Source organism: Balaenoptera ricei, chromosome 4 (genome assembly GCF_028023285.1).
Source record: "Balaenoptera ricei isolate mBalRic1 chromosome 4, mBalRic1.hap2, whole genome shotgun sequence".
In the NCBI taxonomy this organism is placed as follows: Eukaryota; Metazoa; Chordata; class Mammalia; order Artiodactyla; family Balaenopteridae; genus Balaenoptera; species Balaenoptera ricei.
The window spans coordinates 29,770,776-29,793,016 of record NC_082642.1 but is presented as its reverse complement, the minus strand read 5'-3'; the positions used below and the strand labels follow the sequence as shown (position 1 = coordinate 29,793,016).

Sequence of the window (22,241 nt, the reverse complement as noted above, 5' to 3'; positions counted from 1 at the left end):
TTTTTTAACGTATTCTCTTTGAACGTTATGAAAGCCGAAGTTGTCTAAAATGAGACGGACGGCTTTCTTAGGCTCTATTATGTTGGCCTAATTACATATCAGCAAAATGTTTTTCTGGGGCATTGTGTGTAAAACAAAGAGGAAAACAACATCTCCAGCCGGCCCCAGCATCCTTGCCCCTCCCTCGGCTGGCAGAGGCAGTGGTCCTGCAGGAGGCCTTGGGGGGATGGGGGCCAGGAAGGCAGGGCCGCTGCAGCTGCCACTGGCCTCAGATGGATTTGCCCTTTCCCCAGAGAGAACGAGTGGCACAGCCTTCCTTCCTCTCTCCTTCCCTCCAGCACACCTCATGGTGGCTTGCATCTGGGGCGGGACTGTACGTTTGCTCTCCGCACCCCCTGGACCGGGATCTCCTACAGCAGGAGAAGAGGCTCACACATCTTCGCTTCCCAGATGCGTGGCACAGAACCAGGTTGACTGGATGTGGAGATTCATAAGTGAATAGTGGCACACCTGGTATAGCCGTGCCCTTGGCGATACTGAAGGACTCACGGAGTTTTCTGCAAGACCGCCGCAGTGTTACAGCCCCTACTTTCCAGTTGATAGACGAAGATGAAATGTTCCTTCTTTCCAGCTTGGCATTCCCCTCTCCTGCCCTGCCCTTGCATCTCTACTTTCTATCACCTGAGGGCATGACTCTTATCTTCCCTGTGTGCCATCATGGCCAGGGTCTCTGCTGGCCGTGGCAAAGTCAAGGCAGACCCCAGATTTCCTGAGAACATGTTTACATACCAGCCACTTCCCTCCTGAACCATCCTGGCTGTGGTCTCCTGAGACCTCAAGGTCTATACAGAGATGGTTTTTCAGGCTCCATGTTGTTTGCCCTCTCAAGACATTAGATGATGTGGCTCTTTCTTCTTAAACGTGTTTCCTACCCTGGGCTGCCCTCCGGCCAGTTCCTCCCAGTTCAGTGCTTTTTATCATCTTCTGCTCTCCCCTCCCCAGGAGACCCAGGCCTCAGCCAGCCTCACCCCTCCTTGAGTTGTTCTCCGCCCATATCGGCCAATGCCTCCAAGTCTTCGTTTTCATCTAACCTTTCCCTGGCTTTAGACTGTGTATGAGTGCCCTATTGCTGCTGTAACAAATTACTACAAACTTAGTGACTGAAAACAGCACAAATTTATTCTCTTAACAGTTCTGGAGGCCAAAAATCCAAAATGGGTTGTAAGGGATTATAATCAAGGGGTTGGCAGAGTTGCATTCTTTCTGGGAGAATCTGTTCCTTGCTTTCAACTTCTAGAGGCCAACCTGCTGGTGGCCAAGCACCCTGCCCTCTGCTCCCATCCTCACGTCTCCTTACCTGACTCTGACCCACCTCCTGCCTCCCATCTAAGGACCCTTTTGATCACATTGAACCCACCTGGTTAATCTCCCCATCACATGATCCTGAACTTCATCAATCCGCCAGATCCCTTCTACCATAGAAGGCAACCTCTTCCCAGGCCCCAGGATTTAGGACGTAGACATATTTGGGGGGAGTGAGTGGGCATTATTCTTCCTACCATAGGAATCATTCCCTCTCATTGTGGTCCTTGACCCATATGCCTTGGTTCAGTACATGAGCAGCCATTACTCATTATGTTGTTATACAGCATTATTTATTTAACAAGCCCAACATTGATTGACACAGGTGGTGTCCAGTGGTTTGCTACTGTGAACAGTTCTCCAGTGAATAACTCTGTACATTTGTCATTTTTTAATATACAGGATCCATTCCCAGAAGTGCGGTTGTTGGGCAGAGGGTAAATGTATTTGTAATTTTGAGAGATACTGTCAAATTGTTCTCCCTGAGGTTGAATCTGTCCTCCTGCCAGCCATGTATGAGAATACTTGCCTCCCCACAGCCTTGTCAGCTAAGTAGTTCTCAAACTTTGGGGTTTTTCCAATATGAGAGGTGAAACTATGATATCACAAGGTAGTTTTGATTTGCACTTCTCTTGTTGTGAGATTTGGTATATTTTCCTCTGGTTTACGGCCATTAGAATTTCCTTTTCTGTGACTCTCTTCCTAGCCTCATCCCATCTTAAAATTTGGATTACTGGATTTCTTTTCTTATCAATTTTTAGGAGCTATTTTTTTGACTGTAATTTGAGTACAAATAGTTTCCCATCTTGTCATTTGTCTCTTGCCTTTGCATAGCTTGTCATTTGTCACGCAGTAGGAGTTTTATGACACCAAATTTATTATTTTTTCTTTATGCTTTCTGGATTCTAAGATGTTTAGAAATGGCTTCCAGTAGGCCCTTTAAAAATTAATAAAATTGTGTTAAATGTGGGGAGTTGGACATAGGTAGCTATTTCTTCTCTCTTCTGAAAAATCCCAGTGAACTGATACTAAAAGAATGATGGATTTATTTGTAAATTTATTTGTAATCCCCAGATTGGTACTCTTGATGCTTTCACAGTCACTTGCAGATGTATGCCTAGTGGCAAAAAAAAAATTATGTTGCTGACATGCATGTTCCCAGCTAAGCTTTCTCATTTCAGCTGTCATGCTGTAAACAAGTGCCCTGTTCGCAGTTCACTTAGTGCCACATTTTTCACATGCTTGTGCTTTTTGTTGGTGATTTCACTGTATAAAGTTGCCCCCAAGCATAGTGGTGCAGTGCTGTCCTGTGTTCCTAAGAACAGGAGGGCTGAGATGTGCCTTATGGGGCAAATACGTGTGTTAGGTAAGCTTTGTTCAGGCGTGAGTTACAAATCTGACCAGAGGCTAACAGGAAGCTAACCCTGTATTTCCCCAGGAACAGTGGTTCAGTATCTGCTAATTCAGTGTTTGTGGCGACATTATAGAACAGAACTCCCACAAATAATGAAAAATGACTTTAGATGATAGACAGATAGATGGATAGAGACATAGGTAGGTAGGTAAGTAGGTAGGTGGATGGATGGATGGATAGGAAGATAGTTGATAGATAGATAGAGACATGGATAGAGACATAGGTAGGTAGATGGATGGATAGATAAATAGATATGTAGATAGATGGATAGATAGAGACAGATAGGTATGTAGGTAGGTGGATGGATGGATGGATAGATAGGAAGATAATAGATAGATAGATAGATAGATAGGTAGATAGATAGATAGATAGATAGACATATACAGGTAGGTAGATGGATGGATGGATGGATGGATAGATACCCACAAGAACAAAAAGACTGGAAGAAGAGAAAGTGGAAGATGTGTGATTTCAACAGATTTTTAGAAGATGGAAGGTGCATGGAGGAAGGCGGATTAATTCAGCAAAGTAGAGGAAGCCGCACCTGGATGTAGAAGGGATCCTGAGGAAAGCTCTGGTCTTCAAAGCCTAAATCACTGCAGGATGGTGGGATGTGAACTGCAGAGCTGAAACTGGGGCATTGGGGTGAAGTCCTTACACAGTGTGGTAAGATCCCTGGCTCCCACCTCTGTCTTGTGCAACCTGGTGACTGCGGAGATAATTCAAGGATCAGACGCAACGACTTATAGAGATAGAACATATGTATCTGTGAAACAAAACCAAGATGCTATAAAAAAGAAATGATCAAAAGAGAAGAAAGAGCTTTGGGGTCTGAAAATAGGGCAGCAGAACATTTTAAAACATACAGAAAGACTGGAAAACAAAATAAAGGACATCTTTCAGAAGGTAAAATTTTTAAAAAGTAAGAAAACAGGGGGAGAGAAAGGTAATAAAATTAAAATATCAGTCCTACGTTTCGACTAATAGGAAGTCCAGAAAGAAAGAAGACAGAAATGGAAGAGAGAAAAATGATCAAAACAAACAAAAAAAAAAACCAAAACACTTTTCAGAGCCAAAGGCCAAGAATCCTTTGAGGGCAAAACCACTGAGTGTACAGCCCTTTAACACACACACACACACACACACACACACACACACACACACACACGAAGACATGTTGTGAAATTCTGGAACTTCATGGGGAAAAATATCCTAAAATCTTCCAAAGCAGCACAACAGGTTACACTCAAAGTATTAGTAATCCAAATAGATATCACAATAGCAATACTGACATCTAGAAGCTAGTGGAGCAATACTTCTAAAGTGTTAAAGGAAAAGCAGATTTCAGCCTAGACCTCTGTACCCAAACTGTTAGTTAAAAGTGAAGACAAAGACATTTTTAGGAGTGCAGGGATGCAAATAACTTCCAGGGCATTGTTTCCTAGGGAGCCACTAGAGGATGTGCTCCAGCAAAATGAGGAGGAAATCAAAAAAGAGAAGACACCAGCCATAGACAGTAGTGGAGGGAGAACACAGTCCTGGGAAGCATCCACACCAGATTGAAGCAAGGGTACAGAAAGTTCCAGAGGTTATGTCTCCGAGTGGAAAAAAGTAGAACTAGTATATTTAGGTACATGGGATAGTTATTGATGGGCAGGAAGAAGAAGTGTTGGAACATGTGGAATGAATTAGTGATGGGTTCACGTACAACCACACAGATGAAAGAAATTGAGGCCACAGTTAACTCCAGGAAAAATAAAGGACTATATTAAAAAAAAAAAAAAAAGAAGGTGTGGTCACAGTACATTACTTGACCCAGCAATATTTGCAATAACACAAACACAGACTTTTGATTTAATTAAAATTATAACCATTTGGGGCATCAGGAAAGAGAAAGTAAGAAATGGGAATGGGAGCTCTAAGCCTTCATTTCCCATGGTAGGAAATCAAAAGATACCTAAAATTGATAAGTAAGGAAACAGTATATAAACATGCCCTACCAATTTGTGTTAGGCATTAGTGCTTCGGTAGCAATTTTACAAAAGACTCTTGCATGCCTCTTGCTTCACATGCCCTCTCGGGGAAGGGAAGGGAAGGGAAGGGAAGGGAAGAGAAGGACCCAGCTGGTGGCTCTCTCCAATCATTGTTTCAGGTGTGGAGACCAGCCCAGAAGTCCTGCATACTTTTCAGACATGGAAATTGAATTCCTCTCTTCATTCACAGTCATGAATAAGGAACAAAGTATCACCTTTTAAGCTGCTTTTCTCCCAGATTCTTCCAGAATGGAAACAAGGAGAAGAAGAGAAGAGCACACGGACATCAGGATACAAACTTTCTCACTGGACCGATGTGTTACTTCCTAATATTCCCCTGCACAAAGGATCTTTGAAAGGATCAAAAGACACATGCATTTCTTAGTAAACTCTACATCGTGTTGTTCTGTTTTTGGAGGGTAAAGGAAAGTTGTGTCGGATGCCTGTTTCTTTAGTGGATTTGCAACCACGGAGAAATTACAGGGAACAAAGGAAAAAGAGCCATAAATACAAATGAATCCCTTTTATACAAGTCAAAGAACCACAGGACATGCTTCATTTTTTTTTAACACTCCAGGTGTGATCGGAGATTACGTATCCACACAGGAGAGTGGAGAGTTAATTAAAATTTTTGCACCTGTTCCCAGAAAGAAATGTCTTTTCGTTCGATAAGAGGGCTGGCTTTGGAGTGCTGTTTGTGCTTTTCTCTCCTCACTGGAGTGTCACAGGAAAGGAGATCAAAGAGAGCCTTCCATCCGATGCGTTTCCGACCACCTTTCCTAGCTAATGGACTTGAAAGCCTCTTCCACTGACTGCACGGAGCTCATGTCATATTTTAGAAATGTCGTCTTCTGACTCTGTTGATAATACGCAAACCGGCTTTGATAGGTGCTTGTGGAAAACCACATTAACCGTTAATTAAATCAAGACCAGCCCAGAGAGTTGGAGTGGGAGAGTCTGGCAGAATGAAATACCTCACCCCCTACCATTTGTATTTTACTTTTCAACCCGTCCTGTGACAGCCGGCTGGGAACACTTGTGATTGAACTCTCAGCTCTCTCAAGCAGGGTCATGTTTTGCTGTGGTTTCGCTTTTTCCTTTTAGTCTTTATGATTCTGTACCCTCTGGCTGACATCCCCTACCTTGAGGGGAAAAGCTGTTGGTGAGAAATCCTGCCATCTTTCTCTTTAAGATGGTGAATGAGGGAAATAAAATAGAGCAAAGCAGAAGCAGCCCTGCGAGGCCTGTCTGGGCAGGCGGGTCAGGCTGCCTCGGGGGTGCCCATTGTCCTGCAGCGCTGGGTGCCCGAGGAGAAAACCCGGCCGGGGCACAGGCACAAATAATAGGACTCCATCCTGCCACTCAAGGCTTTGTGAGCACCACGCTTGTCCTGGTTGCCATGGCGACTGCCTGATTGTGGCTGGTTTGTCAGAGTGCTTGATAAAATGGGAAGGTTATTTTTGATAGACCCAAGTAATCTTAACCTTGCAGAGCTTGAGTGTGGATGTACCATTTTCTCTCTCTTCTCTTTAAATCAGGAATGCAGGGATGGGGGCACGGGCTCTCAGGATAAAGCTGCCACAGCAGGTGGTGAGGGCCCTGCCCAGCACGAGGGACACTGGCCGTAACTGGTCTGGAAGGGAGGTCCCGTGTGTCCAGGGGGCCAGCAGAGACAGGGGTGGCTGGGTCATCCGCTGCCGCCTCTGGCCTGAATGGGGGCTTCAGGGACGAGGCCAGAGTGGGGTTGCCTCCTAACCCTCTCGCGTCAGTTGGTTGTATTTGTACCTGTCTCTCCTCTCTTCTTTCCGTCTCTTCCTGCTCCCCCTCCTTCATTAACTCCCCTTCCTTTCCTCCTTCTCTTGCCCCTTCCCCACCCCCCTTCTTTTGTCCCCCACCTTCTCCCCTTCCCCCCTCCATTGCTTTCTGCTGCACCAGTATTAGTAACAGAGCTGAGCCTTTCAAAGTCCCCCGACTTCTCCTCTCGTGGAGGATGAAAGGAAAGGTAACAGCTTTCCTTTCGAGGAAATTCGAAAGTAACAGCTGATCGTTTCTGGCCACAAAATTGTAGACTCTTTTCTGTCATCTGAAGAAACCTAATTGATTATCTAGGCAGTACTTTTCAGACTTAGCTGCATCTCAACTACTGGAAGCACTCTTTAAAAAAATAGAGCTACCATATTATCGGGCAGTTCCACTCCTGGGTATGTATCCGAAGAAAAGAAAACACTAATTAGAAAAGATACATGCACCCCAGTGTTCATAGCAGCATTATTTATAATTGCTAAGATACAGAAGAAACCCAAGTGTCCATCAATAGAGGAATGGATAAAGAAGATGTGGTACCTATATACAATGGAATACTATGCAGCCATGAAAAAGAACGAAATAATGCCATTTGCAGCAACATGGATGGACCTGGGGGGTATTATGCTTATTAGTGAAATAAGTCAGACAGAGAAAGACAGATACTTTATGTTTCCACTTACATGTGAAATCTAAAAAATAAAATGAATGAATATAACAAATCAGAAACAGACTCACAGATATAGAGAACAAACTAGTGGTTACCAGTGGGGAGAAAGAAGGGGGGAGGAGCAAGATAGGTAAAGGGGATTAAGAGGTACAAACTACTATGTATAAAATAGATAAGATACAAGGATGTAATGTACAGCACAGGGAATATATATTTTATAATAACTTTATATGGAGTATAATCTATAAAAATATTGAATCACTATGGGGTACACCTGAAACTAATATAATATTGTAACTCAACAGCACTTCAATTAAGAAAAGAAAAAAAACAGAGCCCTGGGTCCCACCCCCAGAGTTTCTGATTGTGCAGGTTGTGGGGGGGGGGTCCCAAGACCCTAACAAGTTCCCAGGTGATGCTGCCGGCTCGGGGACCACACTTTGAGAACCACTGACACAGGCCAAGACTTACTTTATATAGTTGAGGCTCCCCGAGGGTACGTTGGTTGCCCGGGACGCTGGTATGGTTGCCCAGTGATAGGAGTTTTAAAAGCCATTGGGAGAGGCAGGGCTGGTTGTTCCCTCATCTCTCTTCTGGCCCCGGGTTCTGTCCCCAAAAGGCCTCCAGCAGGACAGCCCCTCGCCGTGGGTGGTCCCCTCTGAGCAGCGCCGCTCCCCGGGTGAGCCTCTTCTCAGCGCTCCAGGCCCCTCGCGGTCTGGCATTTGTCTGTGCTGGGGCCCCCCCCGGAAGGCCTCTTCCCCAGCTCCGCCTGCCCATCTCCACCCAGCCCCTGAGCCCCAGGAAGCCCTCCCTGAGCACGATCGCACCGCCCCCTTCTGCTAACAGTACAGCCTCGTGGCCCTGCCAGCGGGCTGTTTTGTATTTCGGTCACCTGCGTGTTTGTGCCGTGGCCTCTGCTGGACTGAACTCCAGCAGCAGGACTGTGCCTTCGTTCACCTCCGACCCACCTCGGCTCCGAGGTACTTGCTGAATGAGTCCTGCGGCGGCCTCCGCTGGAAGGACTCTACACACGTGTCAGCAGTGTTTGAAGCCACGACCAGGAGCTGACCGAGCAGAGAGTGGGCGCAGAGTCTACGCAGGGAGGGGTGGGGCTGGAGTCGGAAGTTAGCCTGCCTCTCGAGAAAGCAGGGTGTGAGGCCCGGGCTGGCAGCCTCACAGTGGGATTGTCTCCCTGTGGGAGCAGGACTGGGGTTTTAAATGGAAAGGCAAGCGTCAGTCCCCTCCCGCCGCTCCTCCCTGATTTCAAATGAAACAGCTTTCATCGACTCCTTGACGGCAGGATGTGTAACACAGGTGGAGCTCCCTGTTTGTGTGCACGTGCAGGGTGTGTGTGTGTGTGTGTGTGTGTTGCCGCTGTGGCTGGATGCAGATGACTCGATCGTTTGTCAAGTGTAATTTAACTCCCCACAAGACGCTCTGAAACCATCCGAGCAGCGGGTGTTGTCATGGGCTTAGCTACGTCTTGGAGAAGAAGTGATGGTGTTTCTTCAGTGAAACTCACAGGAGGCTATTTGTCCAGACAAGAATAAAACAAAATGAATGGATCAACCCTTTGGCTCTATCTCTTTGCCGACTGCACAGACTGAGTCGGGGCTGGAAAGAAATCCCATGTTGGCAGTTGGGCTCCAAGCTCTCGAAGCATCTTCGGAGCTGGGGTAGGGCCCCAGGCTACAGGGCTTTCCGCCCCTTTCTGCTTTGTTGGGTTGGCGGATTGGACGGTCCCCTCTCCGTCCCTCAGACGTCATTGGCTTGAGGCAGCTGCAGCCCTGACTGTGGCCTTTCCCCCCAGGGTGTCGAGGTGCAGACAGACTACGTGCCCCTGCTGAACTCGCTGGCCGCCTACGGCTGGCAACTCACCTGTGTGCTGCCAACTCCTGTCGTCAAGACAACAAGGTAACAATAACCATCATTACTGTTACTGAACACTTGCACTGTTCCCCATAAGCTCTTCCGTGCGTAACTTATTGAATCCCTGTGAGTCTGGTGCTGTTACATCAGTTCTCCACCTGGGAAACGGCAGGGCCAGGATTTCAGAGTCTTAACTACCCCCCCACCCGGAGCACCCCTCTTCCCACGTGGGGAGCCTCGGCCAGTGAGCCATTGCTGCCTAGCCTGTCACCTGGGCTGAGGGGACCCAGGGCTCTCAGATGCAAAAGAAACTCAGCATCTGCTGTGTGCCCCGTGCTGGGCTAGGCAGGCACGTTGCATGCAAAGTCTCATCTAGTCCTCAAAAAATCCTGTGAGGTGAGGTGGGATGTTTTTGGTTGTATTTAATCGATTTTAGAGCTGAGGAAAGTGTGGCCGGGGAGGTTGAAGCGCTAGCCCAAGGTCATGGCGCTGGTCAGTAGCCCCACCAAGGGGACGTGAGGCCCTGGAGTCTCACCCCTGGCTGTGGCCCTCCCTACGATTTCAAGTTCATGGTCGTTTGTCCACCCTCAGCTCTGCCTGCCATCCCTTGAGCCCGTGGGCTTATCCTAGTCTTACCAACCCTAAAAGCCCTTCCATCTGTCATTTGGGTTTGCTATCAAGCTGGTCCTTCTAACTACCTGTGGGGTGGTAAGCATAGATATGGTTCCCATTTTACAGATGAAGAAACAGGCTCAGAGAGGCTCCATCACATACCCAAGGCCACACAGCCAGGAAGTGGCAGAACCCGTGATTAGACCCTCAGTCTACAACGGGCCACCTCTTTGCTGACCTCTGGGGGTGCCCCCTCCCATGGCCCTCAGCCCCGCGCTCCCTGAGTCCTGCTGCGTGCTCACGCCCGCAGGTGATGGATGGCCTGAGGCAAGGCTAGTGACCTGGGGGACGGCAGGCGGTGCAGCCCCAGAGCACAGACGGAGGCGGGAGCGTGGGCGCCCATCACTGCCTCTCCTGGGCCCTCACCGCGTGCCCCACCCCCGGGGTCTGTGCAGCTGCAGGAGCCAGTCTGCAGCCGCCCTTGGGCCCTGGGCCACCGGGAGATTTCCGTATTGCTTCTTGGCCAAGATTTCTGTGGGCACAGGGTGGTGTCATGGAGGGGAAGGAACCCCGGATTTGTGACCCAGAGCTTGAACCCAAGTCCCGAGTCGGCCAATTGCTGTCTACCTTGGTCAAGTCCACGCAGCTGCTTTGAGCCAGTTTCCTAGTCCGTGCAACTAAGAATGCTGCCTGCCTTCTGTTCCAGAGGACGAGAGCCGCCCTGAGAATGTATCTGAACGTGAAGCCCCCGCTGGCTCTGCGCTCGCAGCCCGGAGGGCGGGGACGGTCTCTCTGTCTCAAGCAGGCCCACCTTCTAAATAAGCCTCCGTGATCCTCCACCTTCCTGGCCTTAAGTGACCCTTGCGGTGCAGTGGAGAGTGCGTGGGCCGGGGCACAGTCCCCGCTGTGTGACCCCCGGCCTGCTCCTTGACCAAGCTGAGCTGTCCTGTCCTGTCCCGTTGGTGAAAGTAGGGGTCCCATTGTTGGGAGGGCCGGGTGCAATCGCCCAGCCCGGCCCGGGCACAAAACAGAAAATGCTAGTCCCCTCCCTCCTTTTCCTCCAACACCCCATGTAGTGACACATCACCTCAGCAGAGAAGACATTTGCCAAATGGAGGTTTAAGAAAGTGATCCGAAGGCGCGGGGTTCGGGGTGGCCAGAAAACAATGATCTCCGTCACAATATTTCTAGCATCTTTTTAAAGGCAGCTCCTTGAGGTCCTGCCTTCCTGGGAGGAAGGCGCACCCCCTGTGCCATAAAAATGAATAGTGCCCCCAGCCCGTTCGTTAATGCCAGTTCCGGCTGCTCACAAGGGTGACTCGGGTGACTCGGGTGGTGGCCGGAACCCGTGCACAGCCAGGCCCTCTGCCCATGCTCCTGTGACCGCTCAGGTCCTCACTGGCCGCCCATCCCAGGCCAATCAGGTCCCTCCTCGGCCTCATCCCCAAAGACAGACTTGGAAGAGGCCTCCACCCTCTGATAGTCACTGAGGCCACTTTGTCATCATTTGGCCAAGATGGCAGCTGTCATTTCACATCACGGGAAAAGGGGTTTTCAGCCAGGAAGCTGCCTTTCAAGGGTGCACACAAAGCTTTAGTTGGGACCCCGAGATAGCAAGCAAGGGTGGGTGGCCTGGGGGTGGGAAGGTGGGGGGCTTCTTGACCTCCGACCTCTCACTCTCCGGCGGCCACCTTCCTTCCCACGGGCAGCCGGCCTGGATGAAGTTCAGGACGGCGGCCTCCGTGTGAGGTGCGGGGCTCCTCCGGGTATAAAGGACTCATTCTCAGCTCTGCTTGTGTTACAGGGAGGGGAACGTATCGACCAAGCAGGTTGTCTTTCTTCAGAGACCGTGTCTACCTCAGAAAATCAAGAAGAAGGAATCAAAGGTGAGTGACCTTGGCTGCCCTCCTGGGTTTTGCTCACCAGAGCCCGGGGACACCTGAGCCGCTCGGCAACGTGAGTCACATCCGGGCAGGTGAGGGCACCAGAGGGCCTTGTTTCCTTCCGCGAAGACGCTCAGGCCGCCGGCGTTCACGAGGCTGAAGGGGGAGTGGGAAGGCAGCTGCAGTCTGACTCCGGCTGGGACGGCTGAGCTCACGCCCAGCTTCTCTGTATCACTTAATCTCCTTACGAGCTGGTTGACGCCCTGCCCTGCCCGTGGGTCCCTTGGGACATCAGAAGTTTGGGGATCTTGGCAGAGAGAACCTGCCGGACCACCTTCCCCCCAGGCCCCGCCCTGCAGGTCTGAGTGGCAACGGCTGGTACAGACAGAGGGCATCTCCCCTGTGGAGTGAGTCCTCAGGCCAGCTGTCCTGGGATGGCCAGGGGCCTTTCCCCTCTCCCTGGACGTCACGTGAACTGTCCCAGAACACGGTGGCACTGAGAGACGTGGCCGTTCCCAGAGTTTTTCCCGTGTTTCCTGAGATTGAGGCCAAGTCCTGCCCTTGTGTGACATGATTCCGAGGCTTCACACCCCCATGCTTTGCCCCCTTGGGTCCTCCTCCCGTGGGTGTTCACGGTCACTCGGAAAGAGAGTCGAGGGAACCTGCCAAGTCCCTGGAGCCCGCTGGCTCCCCCTGTGACGGACAAGGCCACACTGTGGGGCAGAGCCCACCGGACCCGCCCATCCCCTCGCCTGGCACCATCCCCGAGCTCCCCACCCGCGGTTCCTCGTGTTCTTGGGACACGGAGCCCGGACAGGAGCACCAAGCGAGTGAACAGATTGGAGCAGCCAACAAATCCAAGGGGGGACCGCTGGTGGGAGGAACTCCAAGGAAGTAGCCCCAGAGGCAGCTGGGGTGGGGTGCAGAGGAAGAGCTCTCCAAGCCCGGAGACGCCCGTGTGACAGGTGACAGCAGCAGGGGACCAGAGGGCAGCCACCGAAGCCACCATCACCCACCAGGAGCAGTCAGCCACCAGCTGGAAGACGGATGGCCCCGGGCTGCCACCAGCCACAGCTTGGCCTGGGCTGCGGAGCCGCGTGCATTCACGCGGTGACATTCTAGCAGCACCGCCGAGGTCTCCCGCCAGACGCCAGGCAAAGCCCAGCGTTTGCCCTGATGAGGAGGACGTGGTGCTGCCTTTTCCTGCCAGCGCGTCCTGGTTGTGATGCCAGCAGATCCCAAAGGACAGACAGGTGGCTTGATCCTGCGCCTCTCACCGAGGGGACAAGCCAGTGGAAACCCGAGGGCAGGGAGATGTTAGGGGTAGAGCTTTAAGGCTGCTGTAAGAAAGTAGAACAGCGTACCTCAGGGAAGATCCAGGGAGGTGGGAGTCAGCCTTTTCTGGTCAGTAGAGACGTCCACCCCCAGTGAGCTACACGAACCCGGGCAGACTTTCTCATGAAAGGGCTTATTATTCATCCCTGCTCATTCCAGGGCTTGGGGTGACAAGCACTGTTCTCTGTGTGACCTGGGGAGGCCACCTCACTGTCAGAGCCCCAGATGGGGGGACTGTACCATCCCATCACCCCCGTCATCCACTCCTCACTCAGCTGACAGGTCATCGTCCTGCTCCCAGGAGACCGTGCCCCCCGCCCCGTGGCCATGGCTCCATCCTCACCGTGCCCTAGCCCCCCGCGTCACTGACACTGTTCGTGCCCTCCATCCCTCGAAGCACCGTTTTCTCTCGGCTGTCCCACCACTCTCGCCTGGTTTCCCACCTAGTTCCTCATTTCTAGCCCCGTTTCTCCCCATTTTCTCTCACCTCTTCCTTAGAAAATCTCATCCACCCCCAGCGTGAGAAAATCTCACTCACCACCTCTGTGTCAACGAGTCTTACCTCTGCATGTTCAGCCCTGGCTTCTCCCCTGGGAGCCCAGCTCCACCTGCCCTGCGGCTACTCGTGACCTTGCCCTTTCCCGCACCGGCCGTCACCCCACCCCCTGACCTTAGAGGAACAGCGCTTCCATGGCCCAGAGGCTCCCACCCACCTAGAGGTTGCCCTTGGTGCTTCCATCTCCTTCCCACCATATTCAGTCTGTCCTTAAGGCACATCTGTTTTAGGTCCTAGACACTCTGAAACCCCCTCTTCTCTCCATCACCACCTGCCTGGACTACTCCAATCTCCTGATGACAGGTTTCCCCTGCAGATTTGTTCTCCACTCAGAGCCAAAGTGAACTTTCAAAAAAAGTAAATTGAATCGTGTCACCCCACTGCTTAAAATGGTTCTAAAGCTTTGGGTTTTTCTTAAGATAAAGATGGAAGCCTGTACGGTGGTCCACACGGCCCTGAGGGATCTGGCCCCCATCTTCTGCATTCCAGCCACTCTGGCCTTCATGCGCGTCCATGCCCCTCGCTGCCACAGGGCCTTTGCTTGGGCAGTTCCTCTGCCCCAGATGTTCTCTTCCTTTGTATTTTTTGGGGGATGGTGTTCTCTCCTTTTAGACCAAGCCAGGCTCCTCTGTGATTCACTGGGAAGAACCACGTTCCTCTCCTCTCCGTTTCTAATTATTTGTGATCACTCCTCCACCAGTAGAATCAGATGTTCATTCCGTGAGAGCAGACCCTTTTTGTCCTCACTGTTGTATGCCCAGTGCCTGGCTTTTAGTTAGTACTCAACAAATACTTGCTGGATCAATGAGTGAATAATCAAACTTCTGAGCCTGGGACATGCACAGTATTGTCTAGCACTGAAATTTCAGACAAGAGATTTCAAGATTCAAACATCAAGGATGCAGCATATGTAGTCCTCTTTAATCAGCCAAGCGGACAAACTCCTCCAGTCAAGACTTTTCAGCGTTTGAAAGAAACCTCTCTGTGTACCTCTGAGTGTGGCTTTCAAAGCAAATATTAACCTCCTTGGAAGGTAGCAGGTGATTTCTACGACACGGGAGAAGTCTGCCTTCCCACTAAATTACTTGAAGTAGGGGCAGATACGGACAGTTTCTTAATGTGTGAATTAAATCACCAGCCCTGCTGACGTGGAGCTCTGGACACACACGCTGCTGTAAAGCGGAGGATGTTTCCTCTTCTGCACTTACTTCTGGCATGGACAGCTAGTCGGGGTTTTTCTCAGTTTAGGTACCGGCAGTACACTCACGTGCCACACACACCCGGCTCAGGAAGGCCCATCCACCCTGTTCAACTTGCAGCTGCTGGTTGGGTTCAGAGACTCGCCCTGGAACTGCTCAGAATGTGATGCACCCTTCAGGCTGTGGATGCTGCAGTTCTCCCCTCAGAGCCCGCGCACGGAAAGCTCTACCGCCTCGGATCTGAAATACGGTCGACCCCTGAACAACGTGGAGGTTAATCCGAGTGTAATTTGTAGTGGGCCCTCCGTATCCAAGGTTCCCCGAACCGAGGATGCCACCGACCACTGACCGAGCAGCACTGCAGTTTTTACTCTTGCCAACCATCCGCGTGTAAGTGGACCTGCATCGTCCAAGGGCCACCTGTAGTTTCGGTTGTTCCGTGAAGACTGTGACTGTCCGCAGCAAAGGAGGAAGGGACGCCTGCTGGTGAAGGGAAGCGGGCGCGATGGTGGAGGAGGCCCTCCCAGGGACGCAGGGCTGGGGCTGTGCGAGGACCGGGGACCCTGTTCCACACGGTGAAGCCCTGCCCAGGTGTTGTTCTTACCTGACTGGTTCTCACATTGTGGCCCGTGAACCAGCAGTACCAGCATCGCCCAGGAGCTGGTTAAAAATGCCAGTCTCCCTCTCCTCCCCAGGCCCCCTGAGACAGGGTGGGGGACCCGTGTCTGAAGGAGCCCTCCAGGTGATTCTGATGCCCGCTCGAGTCTGAGAGCCAGTGTCTGAGTTGAATCGTTTAGGGCCCCTTCCAGGCTCACTCTGTGGATCTTCATTCAAATTTTATTATTATTGATCTTTAAAAAATGGGCCTGTCAGGGAGCCTTCAGTGTACATACTTGTTTTTAGTAAGACAAACCAAAGCGTCTTTCATGGCAGTTATAGCTGGACTTCCATTAGCTGACCACTTGGCTTCATGAGTCAAGCACCTGACCTAGCAGATGAATCCTAACACCATGAAGTCTGAAAGCTGAGGCACTTAGGGGACGGGCTGAGCTATTCCGAAGGTGTGTGCCCTCTCCCCCTGGCTCCTTCTCCTCCCTTCCTTCCAGAACATGAGCCGAAAGCCTTTTCACCCACCAAGAAGGAGCAGATGGAAGATTAGTGTGGAGCCAGAGAACCTGTGTTTGAATTTCAGCTCTGCTGTTTTCTAGCTGTGTGACCTTGGGCAAGTTACTTAACCCCTCTGACCCTCTACATGCTCATCATAATAATGGTGCTAACAATGCCTAATGAGAGTACCGCTTTGGGGATTCAGGGAAATGGGAAAGCTTGTCACCGTGTGAGACACTCAGAACATTTAGCTTTTAGATTATATAGACCCTGAGTTTTGGCCACTGCTACTTCCCTGCTTCATGAGAATGCCCCCTTCAAAAGGAGAGAAGGAAAGGAGAAGAGTCCAGCCAGAGCCTCCGGGTGACCTGGCTGCAGCACGGGGACAGCTGTGGTGGCTTGGGGACCCCGGGCAGCTTGGGGAGTCAGTGACATCACCACTCCCCATCTGAGGACACAGAAAACGGTGCAGTGCTCGAAGACATTTGGCCTGGCAGATTTTTCTGGGATGACTCCGAAGGACAGAAAAACATTGGCTGGAGAAGTTCCCATCCAGCTCGGCCTGGACAGTCCCAAATCTTTCTCTTCCCAGCAGCCCAGGCAGGGTCCTGGAGAAAGTGGCTGGTGTGCCCGCCACAGGCCCTTTCCAGTCTGTGTCCTTCTGTCGTATTATATCAGGAGATCAATGCAGTGTGATCCTCTACAGGAAACTGGATATGGCCAGGCACCCGAGGAACCATGAGTCTGTTGTTTATTTATAGCAAGAGCAGCCTCTGAGAGGACATCGGGTTTGCATTAGAAAATAGCCAGGGTCCAGGATGGAGTCTGGCACAGGTAGAATGGGCACAGCTATACATCGCCCACCCGCAGAGGGTGCTGTGCCCATCCACTATGGTGTGAGTTGGCCCCCGGGGTGTGCACCCAGACCTGGGGGCAGGGGCAGCTCTTTTGGAGATTGATAACTTGCCCAAAGACAGACAGCTAACGAATGCCAGAACTGGGGGTTTGAACTGGGGTTTTAGCCACCACACTACGTGTAATGCTTTGGTGTCTTAGCATTTAGGGTCGTTCAGCCGGAGCAATCTCCCCAGTTTTTTGGCAAAAGTAAAACTTCCTCCAGCTTCTCTGAGAGTTGACTGCCTCTCAGATCGCTGTATATAGGCCAGTTTGACTGGCTTTTTTCTAAGAACATGCAAAATGCAGAGGGTCTGTTTGGAGACATCCATTAAAAAAAAAAAAAAAGGGCTCTTCCATTTGGGCTGGAATTAAAATGCAGCAGCTTCTGCACACGACGAGGCAGCAGTTATGAACCATGATTGTGTGGTACCCAAGAGCCATGCAGGGCTGGCGCTGCAGTCTGCAGCATCTGTGCTGAGGTCAGAGGTCCTGGTCCTGCACTGGTGGTTAGGGGGCCCCAAGATGCCTGCTTCGCAGTGTCTACTGAAGTGGGTGCCTTTGGGGGGGGGGGTCTGAGGCACCACTTCACCTGCAGACGGGGTCCATTGTTGGAAACTCATGACTTGGGTGGAAGAAGCTCAAACTACCCCCAGAGGGAAGTCCATCAGCCATCGTACAAGAGAACCCCCAAAAAGGAGTGCCCTGGGGAAACCCAGCCAGCATTGTAGGTGAACTCATTTGGGATTTGCGGGGAGGGCGGGTGGAGGAAGACAGGATAAATGTTAAACCCTAACCTCAGCACGCACTTCACTCCTTTTCCTCTTCTTTGATGGAATATTCAAATTTACCAGTCTTGTCCAAAAGGGGCTCAACATACGAACCCCAGGATGCGTTCAGTCTCGGAGCCCTGAGTGTGTTTCGGCAGATGTCTTATTTGAGGAAGTAGACTTCTACCACCGAAAGCGCCACAAAGTTGGCAGATTTTTAAGAATTTACATAGCACATTTTTGCTTCTTCCTAGCAAAGTACTCAGATTTATCTATGCATGGTAAAGCCTTAGGAAATGGTTCTCCACTGATGGTGCAACTGCCCTCCTGGGCTCTCCTCTCTAGCCTCGCCAGAAGTCATTTGAGCGGATGGCTCCCTTTATTTTTCTTTCAGTCATAGAATGGCTTAGATGTAAGTCCATATTTGGTGAAACCAGTGTGCTGTGACTCAAGTGGAAAGAAATGAAACGAAAGAAAGAAGTGGAACTTCAAGCACAACCGCGTGACCCTGGGGCCCGGAGCTGCACCTGCGGGGTGGCCGAGGCCCTTGCCCGGGGACCAGGCCCCCGATTCTCTTCCCAGCGAGACCCGTCTCTCCCCGGGGCCTCCTGACTCCAGTCCTCCCGCACCCAGCGCTCTCCTCTCGGGGCTTCGCTCTTATTCTCCGTGCCTCTCACAGCTGGGCCTGGCACGTCCCCAGGACCCTGTGGCTGGCGTCACCCCAGGTGTGCAGCACGCAGCTCCCGGCCTCTGACTCTGAGCACAGGGGACCTGGGCCCCAGGATGGCAGGGCTCAGAGGGGCCTTTGCTCAGGAAGACTGGGGGACCCCTTATGTTTGGAGAGGGGAAGAAGGCCACAGTCCTCGCTGCGTTGTTACCCAGGAGCATATCCCTCTTTTGTAAACACAGGGACCCATTTCTCCGAGTCTTCCTTTATCACCCTTCACGTTTCTGTGTCTGCTCCAGCTCGTTCGCCCGGATTTATTCCAAGCACACAGGCTCCCAAACTGTCTTCCTCCAGAGCAGCTCCTGCTGTCAGCAGACTCAGCAGGACTTTTTGAGTTTTTCCTCCTCTTTTCTTCCTCAAATTAATTTCTCTTTCTGGAGATCAGCCAGACCTGATGTGTGGATGCACCAGTAACTCCTCACTAAGCCCCAAGCTGTGTTTTGACTCTTAAAATTTCAGGACCGGCTCCCCTGAAACAGGGAGCTTGGCTAGCTTGGCCGGGCTCCGCCGTCCTTCCATTCATCCATCTCACAAAAGGTTTTGAGCACCTTCTGTGTGCCAGGCTCTGTGCTGTATCCCAGGGAGGCAGGGGCGCAGAGGACACATGGCATCCCTGACCTTCTGAACACATCTTTTGTCAGTAGTGGTAACAGCAGACACACCTGGTATATTGTGTGCTGGGCACAGTGCTAAGCCTGCTATGTGGATATGGCGTCACTGTACCGAAATAAATACCCTCTAAGGCAGAGTTTGGCAAACTACGGCTCTCAGGCCAAATCCGGCCCACTGCCTGTTTTTGTAGATAAAGCTTTATTGGAACACAGTCATGCGCGTTTGCTCACGCGTTACCCATGACTGCTTTTGTGCTATGGCAGAGTTGAATGGCTGCAACAGAGAACATAAGGCCTGCAAAGCCTAAAATAGTTATTACCTGCCTCTGTACAGAAAAAGTTATCGACCCTGATTTAAGTTAGAGTTACTCCCCGCATTGTATAGATGAGAACACAGGCCAGTGGGGGGGGGAGTGGACTCTTCACGTGCGAGGTCTCCCTCCATGGCTTCGATGTGACCCCGTCCTTGCCCAGCTCTGTTACTGACCGTGTGCTTGGTCCTCTCTGAGCTCCGTAGACTTCCCTGTCCCACAGGGAAATGCAGGTGGGGCTCCCTGGGAAGCGGCATCTGAGATGGATTTGGATGTGGTTTTAGGGGGAGCGCCCTTGGGAATAACACCTGTTGGGGAAGGAGGGCGCAGGAGTGGGCAGAGGGAGATGTTGGGCTGTGATGGTAGCTCTGGAGCAGGGATGGCCTTTTAGAGTTGCCCAGAGTTGGAAACAGGAGGATGGGCCGTTGTCCGTGCCTGGACCGGTCATTGGTCGTAGCTTTCCCCCGGAAGGCAGTGAGACCTTTGGAGAGGTGGCCAGACTCAGAGAGGGGCTCGGCTGGGGGCTGTCAGCCTGCCCGTCCTGCAGGGGGACCTGAGCACCCGGGTTCTGTGCCCTTCTGACTGGGGTGATCTGATGAGGGGGTGGCCAGCGCGGGGTACCTACAGCTGCTCAGAGTGGAAGGGAGTGGCCGGAGCCCTGGCACTTAGGAAGAACAGGCCCGTGTCCCCTCACCCATCCTGGTCCTCCAAACGATAGTATTTCAGCATCTTCTTTCCCAGGCCTTTGGTATGGGGCCAGTTGAAAGAAATGCCCCTCGCCCCCCACAAAACCCTGAAATCCACATCTAAAATACACGCCATGGCAGGATCGACAGGCTCTTGGTGGGTGTGACGTTTGGGCTGTGATTCGGTTTAGTGCCAGGAATGCCCTGCTCCGGGAATACCGGGCATTGCATCTTGCTGCCAGAAGTGACGTGGGCGTGAATGCAAACAAACGTCCAGGGGAAGCTCTAGATTCACAGAGGCTGCATGTATTTATCCCCATCTTCTCTGATTTCTAGTTTCAGTGGCGATTCTCCCGAGACGAAATACACAACAAGCAGATGAGGAAATCCAGAGGTAAACTCGGTGCCAGAGGAAAGCAGCAAGCAGAGGAAAATGAGAGGAATCTAGAAGACCAGTTTCCCAAAGCCGGAGACGTGGAAAACCGTGTGCCGGGGCTGCAGCAGGAGGACTGGGCCTCCGCGGAGGTGAAGGTCCCCGCGCAGGCGGAGGTTCCGGGAGAAAAGCTGCGTCCTGACGGCCGGCTCTGGGTGGAGGCTGGGGCCGTGCAGAATGGTCCCTTCGGCCACAGCCCCGCCCCGGCGGGGGGCTGCGTTGGGCACCCCGGTCCTGATCCTAGAGGGGATGCCGAGGAGGCGGCTGTACAGCCCGCAGCAGCAGAGGACAACTGAGGCTCGGCAGGTGGCGCTGAGGCGTGAAGAGCTGGCAGACCTGGGGCACAGTGCCGGCTGGGCTGGGGGCTGATGTGCCCTGGTGTCACGTGTTACCCTTCGGCTTGGCTTGACCTCTCCTTGTGAGCTTACCTGAGCCCTCCTCGGAGGGCTGGGTCCCTGACAGTGTTGGTTTCTGCACATCCATTTGAAATGTGCCGTAAGGCCCTGGTGTTAGAACACAAGAGGGCAGGTTGCTTCCAGACGTGGGGGCTGGAGGCCCAGCCCCGGCTCCACACCACTCCTCCAGGGAGGGGCTGGCCCATCCAGTGCCTGTGCCCACCCCCACCCAGAGCCTCCAGGGGGCCTTCGGGCCCAATCCCCGGGCCTCCCTGCCTACAAGTCAAGGCTGAGTTGTTCATCCCCACACCCCGAGATGGCTGTGTCCAGCCCGTGCTGTCTGCTGCAGCTACTTGGTGATTGTAACAACCCCTGGTGCCCAGTCGGCTGCCTTTCTCCATCTAACCACCCCCCCCACCCCGGACCCCACTGCTTTGGCAAAGAAAATAACATTGGGAGGGGAGGTGCCCCACCTCCTGGCTTTTCTCCAAGTGTTCCCATAGATACTGGTAATCTGAAAATGAAGAGGTAATTCTGTGTGTGTACCCACTCCTGCAGAATGTCCAAGAAAGTATTCTTTGTTAGTATTAATGCCAAAAATTTTTTTAAAGATTTTGTATTCAGCACATCATATGAACACACGTTCTTTCTGTCATTTCAAGGCAAACCGACTGGCGGCGAGCCCTTGTTACGTGCTATTTTAATCATGTCATTAGCCAAGTCACTTCCCATGTATGCTATGATGTGTTTATATCGTCCAGAATGTGGCTTTAAGTAGACGCAGCTGGCAAACCTTGGAGAGAGTGTCAACCGTTTTGACCAACATCCTGTCTCTTCTCTTTCTTGTTTAGTTACTTAAAGCAATAAATCATCTATGAGTTTAGTGCACTGTGAGTATTGAGTATTTATCGTGTTGCAGCGACAAGTCCTATAGCCTTGTGTCCCCCATGCACGCTTCCTAAGTTTCTAACTCCTGGCAGCAGCTGGATGACTTTGGAGGAGAGATCGAAGCTTCTGTGGAAGCAGCGGAGCCAGCTGAGCATACTCTGTTTTCTCGTCATTTGTAGAAAGAAGACAGCGGGATTCAGGTGCCACCAGGTAAGTCAGGGCACGGCCACCTCCCATCACCCCGGGGTGGTGGAGACAAGTACCTTTTTAAAACAAACAAGAAGCCCCACGTCAATTTCTAAACATGTCTCCAAGCTTTTAAGGAAATTATTTAATGAGGTAAGTCTTTTCCCTGCTTGCAAATTTGCTAAAATAAAACACATTTTAATATATTTTTATAGGGCAGAATTGAAAACCCTTACACGGCCACATTGTACAGTCGTTTTCCTTTGGATTTTTGAGCAAACGTCACACCCAAGCCCCCGAGCTTACAGAAAGGCTGAAGGCTCTGTTCGAAGAGAAGATAGGTTTTTTTTTTTTCCAGCTATACATGTATATGTATTTTTCAGATTCTTTTTCCTTATATATTATTACAAAATATTGAGTAGTTCCCTGTACTATACAGTAGGACCTCGTTGGTTATCTATTTTATACATAGTAGTGTGTATATGTTAATCCCAAAC

At 51.4% G+C, this 22,241-nt stretch overlaps 1 protein-coding gene across 2 annotated transcripts in view; it reads left to right on the top strand.

Moving 5' to 3' along the window:
- The window catches only part of RFTN1 (raftlin, lipid raft linker 1), a 206,540-nt gene extending 184,987 nt beyond the window's left edge, over window positions 1-21,553 (top strand). For both annotated transcript variants that reach the window (XM_059920383.1, XM_059920384.1), the window contains exons 8-10: window positions 9,093-9,196; window positions 11,568-11,649; window positions 20,179-21,553. In XM_059920383.1, the coding sequence (XP_059776366.1) occupies window positions 9,093-9,196; window positions 11,568-11,649; window positions 20,179-20,571 (579 nt within the window). In that variant the 3' untranslated portion in view covers window positions 20,572-21,553. The remainder of the gene's footprint in view (window positions 1-9,092; window positions 9,197-11,567; window positions 11,650-20,178) is intronic.
- Window positions 21,554-22,241: the final 688 nt, after the last annotated feature.